This window comes from Neolamprologus brichardi, chromosome 12, assembly GCF_056152115.1.
Source record: "Neolamprologus brichardi isolate AB-2024 chromosome 12, ASM5615211v1, whole genome shotgun sequence".
Taxonomy (NCBI): Eukaryota; Metazoa; Chordata; class Actinopteri; order Cichliformes; family Cichlidae; genus Neolamprologus; species Neolamprologus brichardi.
This window is the reverse complement of record NC_142115.1, coordinates 23,714,751-23,736,624: the sequence shown is the minus strand read 5'-3', so window position 1 is coordinate 23,736,624 and position 21,874 is coordinate 23,714,751. Positions and strand designations below refer to the sequence as shown.

The 21,874-nt window shown below is 38.4% G+C and overlaps 1 protein-coding gene across 3 annotated transcripts in view; it reads right to left on the bottom strand.

The window, feature by feature from the left end:
- The window catches only part of grid2 (glutamate receptor, ionotropic, delta 2), a 507,657-nt gene that overhangs the window by 183,126 nt on the left and 302,657 nt on the right, over nucleotides 1–21,874 (bottom strand). For all 3 annotated transcript variants that reach the window (XM_006789768.2, XM_006789769.2, XM_006789770.2), the window contains exon 4: nucleotides 8,664–8,869. In XM_006789768.2, the coding sequence (XP_006789831.1) occupies nucleotides 8,664–8,869 (206 nt within the window). The remainder of the gene's footprint in view (nucleotides 1–8,663; nucleotides 8,870–21,874) is intronic.

Genomic DNA, 21,874 nt, shown 5'->3' with positions numbered 1-21,874 from the left:
CAAAAATACTGCATTTGAAAGCCATGACTTTTGAAAAATGTAAGTAAAAAAAAATGAAGCAAGAAACATAAAAATATAAAAAAAAACCAAAACAAAACAAAAACAACAAATAAAAAGTTGCTCCATAAGATTGGTTTCAGCTAGCTAGATGCAGAAGTACTGTGAGGTTGTACATGAGAAGTCAAAGTCAAATGTATTTATATATCACATTTAAAATGACAACTGTTGACCAAGGTGCTGTACAATTAAGATAATTAAAAGAAATAAAAACATAGGGAGACATGATAAGAGTTAAGAAAAAGAATCATAAAATTTTAAGATTTGAGTGAGAAATAAGATAAATAAAAGTAACACAAGCTTATTCTGAAAAAGGATGAGTGACTAAACTAAATCAGTGGCTTGAGTAGAAAGAGAGTTCCAGGCTGCACCATAAATGAAATGGCTTTACTGTATTTTTTATTTAATTTATATATTTATACATTGAGTTTGCTATTTTACAACTACAGGGTTTATCATTTTAGAATAGTAAAAAATAAAGTTATATTAGCTACAATTCACCAATACACAGTGACTAGAAAACATTGATTTAAACATCTGAATAATTTAATAATTGCAGTATATCAGCATTATGGAAAACTTAAAAATTAATTTGGAAGAATATTATTTTGTTTGGGTTCAGCCTATCTGTAAAAAAAGAGTATGTAAAAAAAAAAAAACAGCTCCACATTTATCATATTAAACATGTCACAGCCTAAATGTTAAAATTCATCAAACTGCCTGCTACAACAGCGGAAGCAACACATTTAAAAACATTATTTATTGTAGACGTCAAACAGTGAAAGTTTGTAATTGCACTTCAACTAACCTGCAGTCACTCTCAATCATCTACCATCTGTTCTGACCTGCCCCAATCACCCTGCTCATCAGGCTCCGCTTCTGAATGTGGGAAGCTCACAGCTCTGCTCACTTCAGTTCTGGTTTTCCTGCTTCCCTACGCAGCAAAAAACCTGCCCAGTTCGCCATACATTTAGTCATCCACTTTGTGATATCCATTCAAAACTCCAATAGATATTCATCTTTTTTCAAAGTCTAGTCCCCATTATGTTTATCTATCATCAAATTTTGCAATTGAATTAATTCTAACATTAGCGCTCAGAAAGATGTAAAAAAGAGAAAAATACAAACAGATAAAAAAGACCAAAAAAAACACCCTTGAAGCTGTTACAACAACAAAAAAGAGCCACATAACTGTACTATACCAACAAATTCTACAACTTTCCAAGTTCCTTGTGTGCTTAATGTTTTTTCTTTAGGCTTTTTACAGACATGGCAGAGGAGGATCATAGATCATGAGGCCTTTATGTACCATTTCTATGTGAAATTGGAAAACTGTCAGCAAAAGAGAGATTACACAGACATGAAAGTATGATCAAGGATACATAAATAAGAAGCAAGCTGTCCCAGGTTGGTATTATAATTCATCAAGTGGCTGAGCCAAGGCAGGTAAACAGCCAACAATTCAAGATGCATTATGTGTATTATGCTGGCTTTCTTATTGTGTAGAATACATAGGATGTTTTAACGTTCTACCTCCCCCTATTCTGCTGACATATACTTTTCACCATATGAAATACTCTTGTCCTCGTTGATTCATATACTCTAGATTACCCAGTCGTGTTATAGTTCAATACTGCCTCTCTATTTTAGATTTTAGGCATAAAAGACAACCAGAGCTTTACTAAAGAAAAAAAAACACTCTTGCAGTGGATGGAGACTTCAGTGAATACATTATTCAACATGTCCTATAAAGAATATTTTTCTTCATGTTTCATTTGTGACATCTGTCATCTTTGGAATAATCTCCAACTTGTTTGATGGTCCTTCAAGTAAGAAATGTCAGTTACAGAGAAAATAGTCCCAAAATGTCAACGTTTTAAAATTTTAACGCTTTAAGATCAAATGGCAAAATTCATATTTTCAACTTCTTTGCATATCTAATATGAAGTCTCTGTGTGTATGTGTTGAGGCAGAGATAAGGATAGGCAGAAGACCAGTTTCTCAGAGTAAATTCTGACTCACTGTATTATATACTAGTACATTTGTCCTTAACAATAAATACTGACTCATTAGTTCATGCTTTATCTTCAAAAACAAAACTATTAGTGGTGGAAAGAAGTGCTGACTGATGCACAACTGGAGAGAAAAGTTGTCCTTTTAAAGAACAGGACCACCTAGTTATCACTTATGGTGCCCTATCATTTATTGTTCTTAATTGATGGAGCAATTTTAGTTATATATTTTCAGTTTTTTCCTCAATTTATTTTCTTCTACTTTTTGACTACTTACCAGCTGTGTTACTCTTGCTGCTTTAAGAATCATCTCAAGCTGCACGTAAGATGAAAGTTGCATGAAAGGAGCATAAGAGGGGAAATCGCCTTTCATGTCCTTATATTATCCTCTTATTGGTTATTTATTTGCGCTGAGTCCAGGGAAATCACAAAGAGTAATATTTTTAATAGAAAAACAGTCCCAGGGTAAAAATCCAACTTTACTCTTATGTCTACATGAAGTGGATGGAATAAGGAAATGAATGCATCGTCAAGAAACCTTGCTGCCAGTGGCTAGCAACTCAGCCATATGTACCAGATTGAAAAAAGGCAACAGAGCAGGAAAATGTTAAATAATGCAGAAAATTGAATGGGAATGTTGGGCTTCAGATTAGTTTGTGGGGTGAAGTGAAAGGATGTGCTTGGAGGAGGATGTTCTGCTGAGAATTCAGAAGATGCTGGACTATAATCTTCACAAGAAGGAATTTAGAAAAGGAAGGATGGATGAAAACAATAATCTGACAATTAAAAAGAGATAAGCCAAGAGGTACACTTCACCTTACTGTAAATTTAAACAGGCAACTGGCAAACTTGTTGCTTTAAATTATGATGATGACGTTAATGGTGATTGAACAATTTAGTGGCTATGTAATGACATACTTAGTTTTCAGATTAGTTCCAAATATGTTTGCATTCGGTAACATGGTAATATCTGCCACCGGGTACAAAACGTCCTTGTGCAGCTTAAAATGTAAGTGGACCGCAGTTAAATTGAAAGAAGTGGAAGAGTTTAGTCGTCAGAGGAGTCAAAGAAGGTGAAGAGGAAGAGCAACAGAAATTTAAAGTAAAACAAGAGTTAACCTCAGACAGTGAGGCATAGATCAGGGCAATAGTATAAAAGCATTACTAAAGCACTGAGGGTTCCCCAGAGCCCAGTGCCATTTAAAGGACTCCGAGAGCACAAAAAAAATCCTTCTCTGGTCTCACAAGATAAAAATGTTCTCCAATGTTTTTTTGTTTTTTTTCAAGCACTATCTCTCACAAACACTAGACATCATCACCTGGCTAACACTATCCTTACAGTGAAGCACAGAAGTGGCATCAAAACACTGTGTAGGGTTTCTCACCAAACAGGGTCAACGTGCTTAGGGGCTAAACTGAGGGATAAATGCAGCCAAACACATAGAGGTCCTAGAAGAAACCCTGCTCCATAGTGACATGAGATTGGGATGATGGATTACTATTCAGCACCAGAGTGGCATTAAGTAGTATTGCAACACTGAAGTAGATATAAGACAGTTGTCTTGTCCTCAAGTGGCATAACCAAAGCTTGTAAGAGCTCCCACACAGATGTCAAAGCTCAGTGCCCTAGATAAAAATCCAAAATGTCATTTACGTAAATGATATTTGGATTTTCAATACACCACAAAAAAATAAAAATAAATCTCTGAACTTTTGAACTTTTTTTTGTGATTTCCTGCCTCTTTGGAGCTAAAAGAGGCCACCCAAACACATGAGATATCAATGGAAAGCCCAGGATGTCCTCTATTTAGTACATCAGGACTTAGTAGGGAAGCTCAAATAAGTCAAAAGATATACATACAAAGATCTTATACAAAGATATAAACAAATGTCCATTACAGAGGACATGAATGAATAGGCTGGTTCTCAGGAGGATATACTTGAGAAATGGTAATATGGGTTTTTAGGCTCGATTGACGGTAAAAATAGTAATTTCACTCATCTAAAATTAACCTCCTAGGACCTGGTGTCCACATATGTGGACATCACATTTTGGGTTATATAGACCAAAATACAAAATCTTGCTCTACAAGGACCTGATATCCACTCACGAGGACATTATACTGCCACTGTTCTATCGAAATTTAAAACAATTGTCCCCATATATGGATCTCATTTTTCTCAGAAACAAAAACCAGGTAAAAAAAACTTTAAAAAAAAACTATCAGCCTAAAATAGGAAAGAGAAATTAAAAATGTAAGCCATGAAAGAGTTCGGGTCTTAGGAGGTTAAACTCACAACTTGATGGCCTCTGGATTTTTTTGGTACTTTCAAAATCAGTATTCAGAGCAGAGAACTTAATGCTGACTTGTCACAGGTTGTGGTGGGAGGCTACAGCAGAGAGCCACAGAGCCTTTGGCAAATGGGCTGGATCACATATAGTGCTTTTCTACTCTACTTGAGGACTTAAAGCACTATATACAACATGCCTCATTCATCCATCTAAGTGCTTTATGTCTAATATTCACATACATTGACACAACCAAGAAAACTTTCTGAATAGTAGGTGATCTGCTGCTCCATCTCCTTAGTGATAGCCAGCTCTGACATAAAGCAACATATAAATAACACATTACTAAACAGCAAATTACGAATGAATCATGAATGTATACGTCAAGCATTCATTCTCACTTGAAACATTTCCACTGGCTTTGCTCCTCTTTATCACAAAATCATCACCAATAAGTACTTTAAACGGAAAGACCAAAGTTTCTTTTGAAAGATGCTAAATTTAAGCAACGTTACGTTGTCTTAAATGTGTATGATTCTCTGCTCAATCATCTTGTGTACCTTTCTCTCTCTTTCTGTCAAGTCTTGTTATTTTGCAACAGCTTTCAGTTCACATCCACCGTAGCCTAGAGCATCTGGGTGGGAGGTGCTTTTCATGACAAATGACCTCACAAATAACTGATAAAGAGAAAAAAAACAACATCCCACTCATCTCTCGCTGTCTCCATGACAGTCTGTGTCTGTCTCTCAACCGGTGTATATGTTTCTCCCTCCCCGAGCATCCTCCCAGGTAGAGCGAGAAAGAGACATCTGTGACCATCAATCTTATCCACCAATATTTACCGTCTCCCGACACTTCATCTCAGAAACCCCTTTCCACTTGATGTCTGACTAAATTAGATTAAATGACTGCTTTGTCAACCTTCCCAAAGGAAAGAGAGAGAAACTCTAGAAAACTAATCTGGGTTCCAGTCACACACTGAAATTGAGGCGGGTGCTTTCATATTGTATAATAGCCAAAGCAATATTCCACACCAACTGTAGATCAGATTTCGTAGTTTAAATGAATAAATTATAATAAGGATGCATTCTATCATCGGTTTACATTTTGACTCTATGTACTGTTTTGCTTTTTTTTAAATTGTAGGCCTTTTTTATATTTAAAAACGAATCCCAAGGAACGTGTAAAGACAGACAACCCAATAGATTAGAGATTGAAATTAATTAATTTTGCCTGTTTGACACCTATCCCTGCCTGACTGTTCTCTATGCCTTAAGGATCCTCTGTCCTGTTCCCCATTCACCCAGCAGTGATTCATGTTAGCAAGTAAACCAAAGTCAAGATAAAATGAAACAAGGAAATACAAAAGGAACCAGGATCTGAATCAGAATCAGAAGACAAGGGGCAATTAACAGGTGACATAACCTGTTCAGTCAGAATAACTTCAACAAAATGCATATTTTGTGACTTTGCACTGGAATCCCATTATCTGGTTACTGGTTACTAGATCATTATCTATATAATGGGCAAAAAATAAATGAATAAATACTTTTATTCTATTTTTGATTTGGGAGATTTTATTCTTTCTCATGAAACCTCAAAAGGATTTGTGTGAACTCCCAGGACTGAAAGAGGGATCTCTCATTTGTTGATTTGACAGCCAAATAAGGTCAAAAAATAAATGAATAAAAAAACAAAATGCACCTTTCATTGCTACAATCATATTAAACAGGAAAATGGTGTAAACCAATGAAGGAGTGGAGATATGTAAATCAATTTTTCTTGCACAATAAGGGATATTTTGTCAACTGCCCACTGCTAACATGAAATCAGCTGCTTTCAAACACCTGCAGTGACAACATGCTAACACACAGCTAGTAGTAAAGAAGCCTGGCTCCATCTAAAGTTCGACCTTCAACAGGTAACAAATGGGCAGCCAGGCTCGCAGCAGTCTGGGCTCCATTTATCTACAGCAGAATTGCTCTGACCGCAACATTTTTCCCTGAAGTGCTCTTTTGGGCTGGTTTTTACTAACTTTGCCAATGGCTCTGTTTGAATACTTAAAAATACTGGTGGTGGCCAGTGGTACCACTCAGCCTAGTAGTAGATACAAAATCTTAGGTGACTTCATTCTCCCCTCATTGCATTCACAAGATTTTGAGAAAACTTGTACTCTGATCTTGACCTTGAGGTCGAGGTCGTAGAGATACAAAATTATCTGCGATTTTTAGTAGATACAGCTATGATATCAATTTGAAACTCCAGTGTTGCTTCCTTCTCGAGTAACCGCATTCACAAACTTGGGTGTCCAGGTTGCCCGCCTGCCTGCTCGCCCAATGGCAGGGTGACGACAATACCTTATCAGCCTCGTACGGCTCAGGGGTAAAAAGTAAAAGAAAGACCTTGTGAGTCGCCTCATTACTACAGGGACCTCTGTCGTGTGGGACTGTAACTGAAGATTTATATTTATACCTGAGAACTAATTACAGTATGACCTATTTATGTTTACCATTGTTGCACTCACAAATGATAATGTCCATTAAAATTGACATTACAACTGCTGATCAATGGCATGTTACGGTCATTTCAGCTTGTCATGCACCTCTTGACTTTTGTTACCTGGCAAGCACAGAGCACCCAGTGCCAACGGGTTGAAGACATAAGTGTACAAGCAGGTTGGCCTTTACCACTATTTCAATGATATATCAAGTCAGGAACATGAACAAGACACTACAACAACTTAAAATGGTTAGATTTAGCAGTAAAGTAATATAAAGAGTGACGTAATGAACTACTTTTCACAAAAAGCTTCATAATGCACTACATTGGATAAGAGTAACAAGTACTGCATGATGCATCAGGTTTGTTTGATTAACGACCTCAGCACTGAAAGTCATCTAAAGTGAGCTTGACGATCTTTTCTGAATGCGAGTGCAAAGCCTTGAGGCTAAGAGGCCTACCACCAGTGTATTTCCATGCTAAACTTAAAAGGCTGTAACACAGCCACAGAAACACTATGGTACACAAACACTGACGCTAACACACCCACAGTCACACAATAACACCCCATTTTTCACCCCCCCACCATCCACCCCCACCCCTGTCACGCCTCCAACCAAATTAGATTGTGATTGCTCTTTCCGAGGTCACTTTTAATTAAACTGAGATGAGAACATGACACATGGGATTAAGCCCCATCCTACCAATTCAAATTAAGAATTCATAACTAATGCTAGAGCCTATTGCTTTCAACCATGACCTCCATATCATTTATGTATAGGAGCAAAAGGAACTCCTCTAATTGTCTTCTTCTGAAGCGATAAAGAGTATGATGAGAGGGGAAGAGAACTGTGTGTGTCTGTTTGAATATGCATGTTTCCTAAAAATTACATTAAAAACATGCACCTTGTCTGTGCAGCATAAATTAACACTGACTCGTACCAAGAGAAAGAGCGGGAGTGAAAGAAGTAAACCAATGAATACTTTCATATCTTCCCATCATGCTCAGGGCTTAACAAATAATACTTCAGTGGCCTTGAGAGGACTAACTCCAATAATTTCATCTGATCTGGTTAATAGAGACACACAGGGCTCACGTGAATTAGCAAAACATTCATTAAGCCTGGTAACACATTGGTAGCGTCACAAGAGTAAACCCAATTCAAAATACCATTAATCACTTAACCGTGAAGCATGTAAGACAGATTCATACTACATTTTTTTAATTTGCTACTCATGTAACAACATAAAATCTATATCTATAGTTTGCATATTTAATTTGGTATTCCATCAAAGCATTCAGCTCTTCCAGACTTGCTAACATCTTTATATAAAGTCCTGTGAGGCTATTTAAAATGTAAGCTACCTGTTTAACATGCCATTCGCAGATTGAGAAAGGCTTAAACTATTGTTTGTAAAGGACTTTTTGTTTAAAGTAGCTCTCTCCTTTCTGTAAGACCTCAAACGTCATAATGACTCAGTGGCTCTTAATCTGCATCTAATTGGCATCCTTTCCATGCAGTATTAGAGAGGCATATGTCAGACATTTATGTCGGCCTTATCTGGATATCTGGGTGCATGTGCTGAAGGAGTGTAAACATGCCATTAGGGAACATACTTCAAAACTGGATGACAATTTGTCTTGTCAACGAGTCTGATCATCTCTGCTCTCCCTGGCAGTGAGTTTGAAATGTTCGTCCTGGTCCAGCAGTTCTGGTTCCACAAAACTTCTAAAATGCCATCACTGGTGTTGTTTACCTACTTTATTAACTGACAAACGAAGGCTCAAATCTAACTTTCCTTACCTCGGTAATAAACGCTTTGGCCGTAGCTGGGCTCATGAACAACACAGCTCTGCGCAGTGTATCCCTATAGCGATGCAGCTCCTCCACACGCATTGTTCTGAACAGACTCGTGATCATCATGTTAATGTTGGATTCCACTTTCTGAAGGGATACATCCATCCCCTGCTGAGAGGTACTGTCAAGAAAATCCTCAATGCCACGGATATCTGGAAAAAAAAGATAGATAGAGGTGTAACTGTGCAGAACAGCAACCACATTCTTCTGAAATCATCGTGCAGAAAAATTACACAGGACTGGACAGGACATAAATATCAGACAAATATTAGAGGCATCACTGATCACTTTACACCATATTCCCTCTTTCAGTTGATGGATTATCTCTCTGCAGGAATAGGTTTAGTAAATATCTCTATTTATAAGCTCTTACTGGCAAGCAATCCTCACTATCACTGCATTTGTTTGACTCAAGATTTTATCCTTTGTGTTATTTGAGCTCTGTGTTTCATTGTCTGAAAAGCACACACTGTATGCTACTACTACATAGCTTTTTTAATGGAAATGTCAATGCTGAAAGCATGATATAGACACACACACACACATACACACACACACACACACACACACACACACACACACACACACAGACATACACAGACATAGATCAGAAATACATTAAATCAAAAGCATATTGCAATGGGTCATTAGAGGTGTGCTTTCTGGGTAGTACAGTCATACAATGATTATACTTTGTTTGTACTTATAATGAAGGACTAAAACATGAATAAGGTATAAACTAATAATATGTTTGCAAATAAACTCTAGACCAATAATAGACATTTTAATATGAATTCACAATTTTTTAGGAGCTATTTCAAAACAAGTCCATCAAAATCTGTATTCCAAATATCGGGAACTGCAGATCTATGCATATGACACAGAACAATGGCTTCTCGAAATCCCTAAAATATCTGAATTTCCGATCTCTCACAGCAGATTTGGAGGTCTGTAGTTTGCAGGTAGAGCACTGATATATGATTCACAGCTGCTCATATACGAGGCACATGATATTCTTGGAAACAGCTCACATCAAGTCTCATTGATATTTAAGCTTTAATATGAAAAAAAAAATCACATTTTCATTCAACTTCAGTGCGATTTCCCCCAGATATGACACCACATACCAAATCTGAAATACTTTCATTAAATAGAGCAAGTTTCTGTGAGTGTTATGTCCAAAATTTGTAATGTTGTTGTGTCTCATTTTCTCAGTATGAATTTGATGGCAGCCAAATGTCTGAAGCAGAGCAAGGTTTGTTTTTGACACTCAAAATATGATCATGCTGCTGTGTACCAGCCAAGCAGCAGCACAGCACACATAACAATCTGGAGAATGAATGAGCAATTAATCTCATATTGGTCAAACCAGAACTTATGTAATCTTAAGGACAATAAATATCCCTGTATACATACTTCATTACTCTAGCTATGTTACGGGGGGGAAAAACAAAAATCTTGACCTTTAATCCGACTGTGATTTGTTGTCGTTTTCGATATCTGTTAATACCTGTCCTAATAGAAGAGGAAACAGTAGCTAAAAAAATATTGCTGAATCCATGATACTGTCTCACCACTAAGAGAACCAATAAGTCATGTCATTATTAAGACTTTTCAATGAGAGCACTAACCACTGTAATTATTTCCATTAAACTTATTTTTGTGTGGTAACAGAACCACGATGCTAGTATGAATATTTTTACCGCCTCTTCTGTTCTTAATGGGATGCATTCCAGGTCAAGGTAATCCTAATTAAGGTATTTTGGTTGAGGCCACTGCTAATGATGTCAAAGGATGTGTATGTGTGTGTAGTTATGTAACTACCTAATGATCTATTTGATATGGAAAACGGATGACACCGCCGTTATTGCCAGTGTCGCGGCAGAACAATTAACTGGATTGATTATTCTTGTTAAGTCCCAGAGGGCTGGGGAGATGCTCTGATTTCATCAATGCCAATTTTAGGAGGTTTATAAAAGTATTAAGAGGAGAGACAACAGCATTGATTCAGAAAAATATGGTATTTAGAAGTAAGACGAACATAATCCCTGTGCACACACACACACACGCACGGACACAAGCCAAAAATTATCACAATGAGTTCCCTGTGTTGTCAATCTTTAAGTCGTTTAGCAATAGTAGGGTTACATGACAAGGAAAAATGTGCAGCATACAATACATACAGTATGTGGGTGCAAGACTCCAGAGGACAACGGCTAAACACTCTGTCTGTTTACGGTTTAGTTTTAAATTGGAAGAAAAAGCTTCTGCGTGAGTGTAAATGTGCATGCATGTAAATAAAACATTCATTGAATTACTGTGTCACTTTGGGTACTTAGTTGTGAATGATGATGAGAAAACATATATCTCCATCATCTATCTATATATTTAAGGCTGGAGAAACAGAATTAACTGTAGTGAAACAAACTAAGTTGTCAGCAGTTTGGCTAATCATAACTTTCAGGGCCAACCCTCCGATCCCCACCATTTAACTTAATTTAGTTGAATTGAGTTTTATATATAGTGCCAAATCACAACAACAGTCACCTTAAGGTACTGTGATAAAGACCCTACCATAATAGAGAAAAAACTCCAACAACCAAACAAGCCATGATAAGGAACTACTTGGGGACAGTGGGAATAAAGACTCCCTTTAAAAACATGAAGAAACCTTTAGTAGAACCAGGCTCAGAAATGGGTGAAGAAGAAACACTCAGTGTATCATGGGAAATCCCAAGCAGCCTAGACTTATTATAGCGTAACTAAAAGAGGATTCAGGATCACCTGATCTATCCCAAACTATAAAATTGATGGAAAAGGACAATGTTAAGCCTAACTTTGATCTGGTTACACATAATAGATACTAATAATCACAGTTACAGTTAAAAAAGCTTTTGCCAACAGAACAAAGAGAAGTCTGTATCATACCTATTTATTTGCATTTTTATGTTATAAATAATAGCTTGGGCCTGATCACGTGTCTGTCATATGCTGTTGTCTGCTCAAGGGTGGTGGGGCAATCTGCTTTTATTTGACATCGTCAATCCATTCTCCACCCTAGCTTATAATACAGGTTGTGTGTCTAATTCATTTGCCTTGCCTCATTCTGTGAGGACCTTAAAGAACAAACCTGACCATCTCACTGCATGCAGGTCTTTCCAGCCCACAGGATTAAGCAAAACGAATGTAAAAAAAAAAGAAAAGAAATTATAATAATAAAAAAAACTTACACAACACTTTTTATGAATTACTAATAGTGACTGATTGTAATACAGTGAGAGAAATGGAAGACCAATAAAAACAAACCAACAGGCAAGTAAACATCCAAACAGATGAGCTAGAAAGCCCACTGACTCATTCACTTTTAAACATACATGTCTTTGATGTCAAACTTTGGTTGAGTTCCTGCCTCCTGCTTCTCAGAGGACAAGGCTTGAGCGTGTACCTCGCCACTGCTGAGTGGATCATTGACTGTCAGCTACTTAACATCAAGGAGCTTAGGGACTCGACAGTAGAGAAAAAGAGGGGTAAAATTGCCACCAACCTTGCCAGCCCAGGCAACCATCTGTTTGAGAGACATCCCTCTGTGACACAGTACCGGTACATTAACACCATGATCAACCATCACCTCAAAAGTTTTCCCCAAAGGGCTGTCACCTTACACAGTCACTCAGTGTATCCACACAGTCCCAGGCTTCTTAATTTCACTGAGATTACAGTATAACTGCCGTAACGTTAACCAGTGCAAGTCTTCCTAAAACACAATCTGTATCTGTGACTTTCATATTATTGAAGAAAGACTGAAATGACATGATTGAGGGTAAACAAAAGCTCCAGTCAGGTCTCCGCTGAGGATGAGAAGAACCTAATTGCATTGTTGGAGCACTTTTCCTCCTAGTTGCGAGGCTGTGCGTCACTGCCTTTCATGACTTCTTTCAGTGAAATGAAAAAAGGCATTTTGTGACGAGAGCTCATCAGCTGGAATGGCTTTAATAATATCGTATAAAACAAGGTCAAGGCTTGTATAGCAAAAGGTTCAGTGTGTCCCTGAACTACCATTTGTTAGGATTCCCTCCTTTTGCCCTCATCCCATCTATTCCCCAAGTCCCTGGCTCAAACTGAAAGCTAGAGTTAATGTAGTGTAGCCGCCAACAGCACGCAGGGATTTCACCTGCATGTACCGAACAGCTCTGTGGTACTCTGTCTCTGCTCAGACGCCGCCACTATTTTCTCCCTTGCTTGCTTTCCCTCAATCCCTCTTGCTTTCGCTTAGTTTTTCATCTGAAACCTCTCTCTGTTTGCTTTCTGTTCTCGTGGGTCGAATTCTCATTTTGAGTGTTTGTGAAGTCCACGCTGTTATTCCACTCCGAGAGGCAGATTCTGTGCCGTGTCTAATGTCCATCAATCCCGCACCGGAGACCAGTGTTTGCATTCTGCTAGATGTCAGTAATGATTTCCCTCTGACGGAAGTTATTTTTACTTTACCTATATATATGTAGATATATAGCTGTAGCTGTTTTAACTTCCTCGACAATGTAGAATTATTGTGAAATTAGACCAAAAAAAACCCTTTATATATACAAATAGCTTGGGCTTCTTAAATTTCTTAAAATCAAATTTGCAATTATTGATAAAAGTCCACCCTTTGGACAAATTGGCATAATGTAAAAAGGACACATAGATAGAGTGCGAAAGGGAAGTGTTAGAACATGCGAGAAGGCTTCTCTGGGTGTAGAGAAAGTGTAACATCAAACACCTGCAAATGAGATTCAGCTGATGCAACACAATATCTGCCTTCTGACTTACTCCATTCTCCCTATTTCACCTTTCTGACTTGAAATCCTTCTCCACGTTGAAAGAAAATACACAAGTTTGCAACTACTGACTACTCTGACTTTGTGCCTTTCCCTCCTCCTGCATTGTTTCATCAGCACTCTTCAAGCATGAGGCATTTAAAGCTTAAGTTGTTTGCATTTGTTTTGTTCCAGTTATAATAGAAAATACCCAAACTTAAATTGTAAAAGAGGATCCATCCATCCATCCCTCAATCCCTCCCTCCATCCAAACAGCTTGATCAAGCTACCAGGTTTTTCTCCAATGATTTGTGCTTGCCCTACAGCCTGAAATGGCATTTGATTGCACATTGTCCACATTATAATATGAATTTTTTTGAGGCCACAGAATCCATGCTAACATAAATGAGTTTGGGACGGATTACCTTACATCCCTTTTTTTAATCAGGGTGAGTTTTTTTACATGGTGAATTGGGTTGAGGCCAAAGGGAGTCGTAGAGTATAATTCCAATCGATGTGTACTATTTCAGGTTTTTGAAACTTGTAGATAATATGGTTTTAACAGAATTAAAAGTATTGGCAAGGAATATTTTTTTTCCAGGTAAGGTTCTTTGTCAGAATCAAAAGATGCTGTGTTCAAAACAGTTTTGTAAGTGGTGAGTGGGAAGAAAAAGCAATGGTGTAGGTGGGGGGAAGAAGTTTTGATAAGCAGTGTTTAGATGGAGAACCCACCGAATACTAACAGGAGGCATATTTGCTTTCTCCTCGGCCATTACCTCTGGCTATCCGAATACCTGCCTCAGGCATTCCACTGTTGCTCAAAGCAGTGGTTATTAAAATATAGACTTACACCTTAAAAATGAAATGTGGGACTTCTTCTTGTGAAAGAATTCTAGAGAATCTATTTCTCATTTAAAGTTGTGGTTAGAAACACAGCCCTTTGGGCCTAGCCTAAACTTGGGAAGTTTAGTTCCATAAGAGAAATAAACGCTTTAGGTTCTAAACCATCAGCGTCTGACTGCCTATGGCACGACTCCTATCCCTATAGATGGAAGTGCTGGTTTCCATTCACCACTTTTTTTTCATTTTCCTCTTTTTCTTGCTCTCTTTTTATTCGTTTTACCTTAAAGCCTGGGGCTTCACATTCGAGTCCCCACAGAGAGCTTAACAAACACTTGTAAAAAACCAACACTTTATAAAAGGCTTGGCACCTTTTAGATGTGCATCACTTTCCCATCTCCACACAAACACACACACACACCTACACACACACTACTCCTGCTTTCATATGCCTTAAGTGTCTAAACTCTTCTCCCCTGCTCTAAGCTGCCTTCTTTCTTCTTAACTGATATTTCTTTCTATATTGTTTGATCATATGACCTTCTTGTGAGTTGAACTGAACTACCACTCTGGTCATTTAACATGTCTATATCTAAGAAACAATGAATCTCCATCTGAATATAAATGAGTATCTAATCTTATAGAGTTTTTCTTTATTTTCCTTTCTTTCTTCTGTTTTTTTGGATTAGCCTTTCCTAGTTTGTTTATGTCACTCCAAGCCTCCTGGGTCAATAACTGAGAAAAAGAGATATTATTGAGGACATGAAAATATATAGAATATTACGATTAAAATGTGCCACAGACAGAACATTAAATACTACAGGAACACAGGACCAAACCACAATAGCATGGTTTGGTCCTATGAAATGTTTTGTAGGATTTCCCAAACCTCATTCTCTTAATGAGGATTAGATTATCTTCTCTCTCTCGCGTGGTTTTCAGGCTCACTGGACCCATGGGTCATAAAGGTGTGGAGGTGATGTGTCCCTTCACTGTTGGTTTGTGTGTGTGTGTGTGTGTGTGTGTGTGTGTGTGTGTGTGTGTGTGTGTGTGTGTGTGTGTGTGTGTGTGTGTGTGTGTGTTTGTATGTGCAGTGTGTATTTGTATAAGTGTGTTTTCCCTTACAAGGTTGCAGCATTGTTATATTTCTATCACCTACACCTGTCTGCTCCCAAATTCCCACACATTTTACCCTCTGCCTTGCGGGAATCTTTCTATATTTTCTCATGCTCTGTTCCAGCAGCAGATTGGATGTGGGACACAACAAATAAATAGCTTTGCCCGTGTGGCTTCTTATTGATCAAGACAGTGAAAAGATTTTCCGCTCTGAGAACTTCAGTGATTTTAGAAGAAAGGAAGATTTTGAAGCTGATGAGTTTTCAGAACATGAGTCCTTTTTTTCTTTATTGGATAGGACAGTAGGCAGGGGGGTGGAGAGAGAATGAGAGGAGATGGTCTGAGAAAGACTCAAAACCAGTCCCTGCAGCGAGGACTCCAGCCTTCAGTACATGTGTAACTTGTTCAGCCAGGTGAGCTACAGCAGCAACCCCAATTCAGGGTCTGACAGGGAGTTTGAAGAGAAGGATTAGATCGACCATGAGATTGGCCTTCTTGCCCAAAGAATGAGCCAACTACTTGGTTGCCAAGATGGTAAAACCAGGGCACAAATGGTGTTTACTCTTGTGCAGGACATCAGATGGGATTTTTAGCTTTTCATCGACATTGCCATTTAGAAAGTTATTTGTATCAGATGTTTCTCGGTGTAAATTCTGATCCAGTAGCAACAAAAGTAAGAGGTGCACTGTGTGAGGACCAAAAATGGTTACGAAGACACAATATACATGCATCAGGAGAAAGATATACATATGCAACACACATGTCAGAGTTGCCCTTTAGTTGTTGTATAGGCGGGATACGAAAAGGCCATTTATTCGGTCGGGCTGATGTGAATCTTTTCCATTTCTAATTAAGTTCAAAGAAGTAAACATCAATAGGATTCGGAAACCTTGCTTCAAGAAAAATATGTTTGGATTTTTCTCCACCCAAATTGTGGACAGAAGGTAAATGCCAGGTTTTAACCATATATGTGGTCTATATTGTTTGAAATGGGGACAAAGTAAACATCTGTTAAAAGTTCATACATAAACTGTTATAGGTATTGACTTAATAACCCAGTAATACCATGAGTCCACCAGACCCATAAAAAAAATTACACCATTAAACAACTTCACAGTAGCCATTTTTTCAAGCTCTCCCTTTTCATCTTCATTAGCCCTCACTCAGTTGTGTCTTGTGCAATTTACTGTAGGCATAGTTCAAACACGGGTTCACATTCAGGACTGGAAATAGAAGTTGTGCAGGCAGACCCAGAAGGAGCAGCAGCAAAATGGACCACATAACAGTGAATAAAATCAAAGGAAAGATTTCTTCAAAGATCAAGTAGACTTATGGGAAACAACTTAGTTCGCTCTCTATTCAAGATCTGCCTGTAGTAAGGGTTACAAAGCATGAAGGTGGTATCTTCAAAGTCTTGAATGATTATCTCAAGGGTGTGGGTGAACAACTATTAATCAGTCATAGTCTTCTTATAACACACACCTTTTGGTGCAACTAATGATCTACCTGGGGCCACTGGGTGTTTCTCCAGACTGACTCAGCTGGGGGTGATCAGGCCCTAACTTGTGACCAGCTAGCATGACCTCCCTGACCTCTTTCAGTTTTGGTTGCTTGATGTCAAACTGGGTGCAAGGTGGAGGTGGGGATAGTGTTCCAGTGATCAAGCTTTCGATCTCCCAGTGTAGCTGTAAGAGTGGCTGAGGTAAGGCAAGGCAAGGCAAGGGAATTTTATTTGTATAGCACACTTTCAGCACAAGGCAATTCAAGGTGCTTTACATGATTAAAATAAAACACAAAAAATAAAACATAAAACACTATAAAAGTAAAATACAAGAAAACATTTACAAGAAAGCATTTACAATAAAACAATAATCTAGACAATAATTTATATGAAAAAATTAAAACAAACAGGTAGAGAGCCATAATAGGATCAGTTACTCATAAGCAAGTCTAAATAAGTAAGTTTTAATTTTAGAATTAAAAGAGTTCAGTGTCTCTGCAGCTTTGTATTCTCCCGATAGTGTGTTCCAGATGTGAGGAGCATAGAAACTAAAAGCTGCTTCTTCACGTTTAGTTCTGGTTCTAGGGACGGTCAATAAACGAGAGCTGGAGGACCTGACTGATCTAGATGGTTTGTAGCATGATAGCAGATCCCTAATGTACTCTGGTGCTAACCCATTCAAAGATTTATAAACTAATAAAAGCACTTTAAAGTCTATTCTCTGAGCTACAGGGAGCCAGTGTAATGACTTTAGAACTGGACTAATGTGCTCTATTTTCTTGGTTCTAGTGAGAACACGAGCAGCAGCGTTCTGAATCAGCTGCAGTTGTCTAATTGATTTTTTGGGTAAACCTGTGAAGATACTGTTACAGTAATCAAGGCGGCTAGAGATAAATGCATGGATGAGTTTTTCTAGGTCTCCTTGTGTCATCAGTCCTTTAATCCTAGAAATGTTCCTCAGGTGATATAAGGCTGACTTTGTTATAACTTTTATGAGTCCATTATTACACCTAAATTTCTGGCCTGATCGGTAGTTTCTAGTTGGACCAGTTTGAGCTGATTACTGATATTTAATCGATCTTTTTTGGGTCCAAAGATAAGTACTTCAGTTTTGTTATTGTCCAGTTGAAGAAAATTATGAGACATCCAATTATTAATTTGCTCAGTGCATTTATTAAGAGTTTGGATAGGTTCAATATCACCTGGTGACATTGAGATATAAAGTTGAGTATCGTCTGCATAATTGTGGTAGTTAATATTATTGGTGGTTATAATCTGGCTTAATGGGAGCATGTAAATGCTAAATAAGAGGGGCCCTAGGATGGAACCCTGGGGGACACCCGCATGTGATTTCTATATTTTGTGATGAAAATTGGCTATTTGACACATAGAAGTTCCTGTTCTTAAGGTAGGACTTGAACCAGTCGAGTGCTGTACCAGAGAATCCAGCCCAGCTCTCTAGACGTTCCAGTAATATATCATGATCAACGGTGTCAAACGCCGCACTAAGGTCCAGTAGTACCAATACTGTGGATTTCCCACTTTCAGTATTTATACGGATGTCATTAAACACTTTGACAAGGGCTGTCTCGGTGCTGTGGTGCCTACGAAAACCAGACTGATAAATATCAAAGCGGTTGTTCATTGTGAGAAAGCTGTTTAACTGCTGGAAAACAGCTTTTCCAATAATTTTACCGATAAATGGAAGATTAGAGATTGGTCTGTAGTTTTGCATTAATGTGCTGTCTAGGTTCTTTTTCTTTAATATTGGTTTGATAACTGCTGTTTTTAAGGCTTTGGGAAAGACACCTGATAGGAGGGATGTGTTAACTGAGCTTAGATTCTCAATAATTTTATCGAGGCTTGATTGATTTATTGTTTGAAAGTCAGTCATTTTCTCTGCATAAGTGCTAATTGGGCTTAACGTCAGTATTGGGGTTGAAACTAATGTGCCAATCGATCTTCCGAATTTCAAGATCTTTTCAATAAAGAAGCTGGCAAATTCATTGCAGGCCCTGGTGGAGCTTAGTTCAGGGGCTATTGCCACTGGAGGAGAAGTTAATCTCTCCACTGTAGCAAATAATGTCCTGGCATTATTGTTGTTTCTATGAATAATCTCAGAGAAAAATGACTCCCTTGGATCCTTCAGGGCTAGTTGATACTTATTCAGCCTCTTTTTATATATCTCGCAGTGAACCTGGAGTCGAGTTTTCCGCCATTTTCTCTCAGCATGCCGGCACTTTTTTCATTACATACCAGTGGATCACTTCTCCACGGAGAAACTGTACATCAGTTTAAAATATTCAGCTGAGTTTTCTTTAAGGACGCATTTTTTAACAGTGATCTTACTCTGATTAGGTATATTGGCTAAGATGTTGCTATCAAATGAAATGCAGAAATGATCAGATAATGCAATATCAGTAACGGCAATGTTAGAGATATTTAGATCTTTGCTAATAAGTAGGTCCAGAGTGTGTCCTCGAGTATGCGTTGGCTCACTAATATGCTGGATTAGATCAAAGTTATGGAGGACATCATTTAATGCTTTTGTTCCGCTATCTTGAGGCTTGTCAGTATGAATGTTAAAATCTCCCACAATTGCTATCTGGTCATAGTCTAGACATATTGCAGAGCAAAGGTCATTAAAATCATTAAAAAAGTTTGTATTAGATTTTGGTGGTCTATATACAGTGGGGCAAAAAAGTATTTAGTCAGCCACCGATTGTGCAAGTTCCCCCACTTAAAATGATGACAGAGGTCAGTAATTTGCACAAGAGGTACACTTCAACTGTGAGAGACAGAATGTGAAAAAAAAATCCATGAATTCACATGGTAGGATTTGTAAAGAATTTATTCGTAAATCAGGGTGGAAAATAAGTATTTGGTCACCTCAAACAAGGAAAATCCCTGGCTCTCACAGACCTGTAACGTCTTCTGTAAGAAGCTTTTCTGTCCCCCACTCGTTACCTGTATGAATGGCACCTGTTTGACCTCATCATCTGTATAAAAGACACCTGTCCACAGCCTCAACCAGTCAGACTCCAAACTCCGCCATGGCCAAGACCAAAGAGCTTTCGAAGGACACCAGGAAAAGAATTGTAGACCTGCACCAGACTGGGAAGAGTGAATCTACAATAGGCAAGCAGTTTGGTGTGAAAAAATCAACTGTGGGAGCAATCATCAGAAAATGGAAGACATACAAGACCACTGATAATCTCCCTCGATCTGGGGCTCCACGCAAGATCTCATCCCGTGGGGTCAAAATGATCATGAGAACGGTGAGCAAAGATCCCAGAACCACACGGGGGGACCTGGTGAATGACCTGCAGAGAGCTGGGACCAAAGTAACAAAGGTCACCATCAGTAACACACTACAACGGCAGGGAATCAAATCCCGCAGTGCCAGACGTGTTCCGCTGCTGAAGCCAGTGCATGTCCAGGCCCGTCTGAAGTTTGCCAGAGAGCACATGGATGATACAGCAGAGGATTGGGAGAATTTCATGTGGTCAGATGAAACCAAAGTAGAACTTTTTGGTATAAACTCAACTCGTTGTGTTTGGAGGAAGAAGAATACTGAGTTGCATCCCAAGAACACCATACCTACTGTGAAGCATGGGGGTGGAAACATCATGCTATGGGGCTGTTTTTCTGCCAAGGGGACAGGACGACTGATCCGTGTTAAGGACAGAATGAATGGGGCCAAGTATCGTGGGATTTTGAGCCAAAACCTCCTTCCATCAGTGAGAACTTTGAAGATGAAATGAGGCTGTGTCTTCCAACATGACAATGATCCAAAACACACCGCCCGGGCAACAAAGGAGTGGCTCCGTAAGAAGCATTTGAAAGTCCTGGAGTGGCCTAGCCAGTCTCCAGACCTCAACCCCATAGAAAATCTGTGGCGGGAGTTGAAAGTCCGTGTTGCTCGGCGACAGCCCCAAAACATCACTGCTCTTGAGAAGATCTGCATGGAGGAATGGGCCAAAATACCAGCTACTGTGCGTGCAAACCTGGTAAAGACCTATAGTAAACGTTTGACCTCTGTTATTGCCAACAAAGGTTATGTTACAAAGTATTGAGTTGTATTTTTGTTATTGACCAAATACTTATTTTCCACCCTGATTTACGAATAAATTCTTTACAAATCCTACCATGTGAATTCATGGATTTTTTTTTCACATTCTGTCTCTCACAGTTGAAGTGTACCTCTGGTGCAAATTACTGACCTCTGTCATCATTTTAAGTGGGGGAACTTGCACAATCGGTGGCTGACTAAATACTTTTTTGCCCCACTGTATGTTTAGAAATAAAACTTTCTTTGGTTCATTTATTTTAGTAGCTAAATATTCAAAGGTGCTGAACTTAGCGATACCTTTTTAAAGTTTAGTGATTGGTGAAAGATTACAGCAAGACCACCACCTCTTTTGTTTTTTCTGGTCTCACTAATGAAGTGATAATCAGTTGGGCAAGTCTCTATTAATACAGCTTGTTCTGAATTTCCATCTAACCAAGTTTCTGAAAGAAAGAGAACATGTATATCATGTGAAATGATGTAATCATTGATTAGGAGAGACTTCCCTGATAGAGATCTAATATTTAGTGCAGCTGCTTTAATATTTCTTTCAGTGATTGAGAGATTATTTTTGCACAGTATTACATTCAGATTCTGTACTGTTTGATTATAAGTACTTTTAGCGTGTAAAGATCTGTTGCTTATAATAACTGGTATTTTGCTTTCAGTATATGAATGAGAGTGACCGGACACATTTTGATGGGAATGATGCAATCTGGTAACGGCGTCCGGTCAGTATCAGATATCAGACTCGTTTAGGTGGAGTGGAGAACCATATTGTTTATAATTAGTAGGTGGGTGTGGTCCCACTTTTGGTGTCTGTTTATTTGGGTTTGAA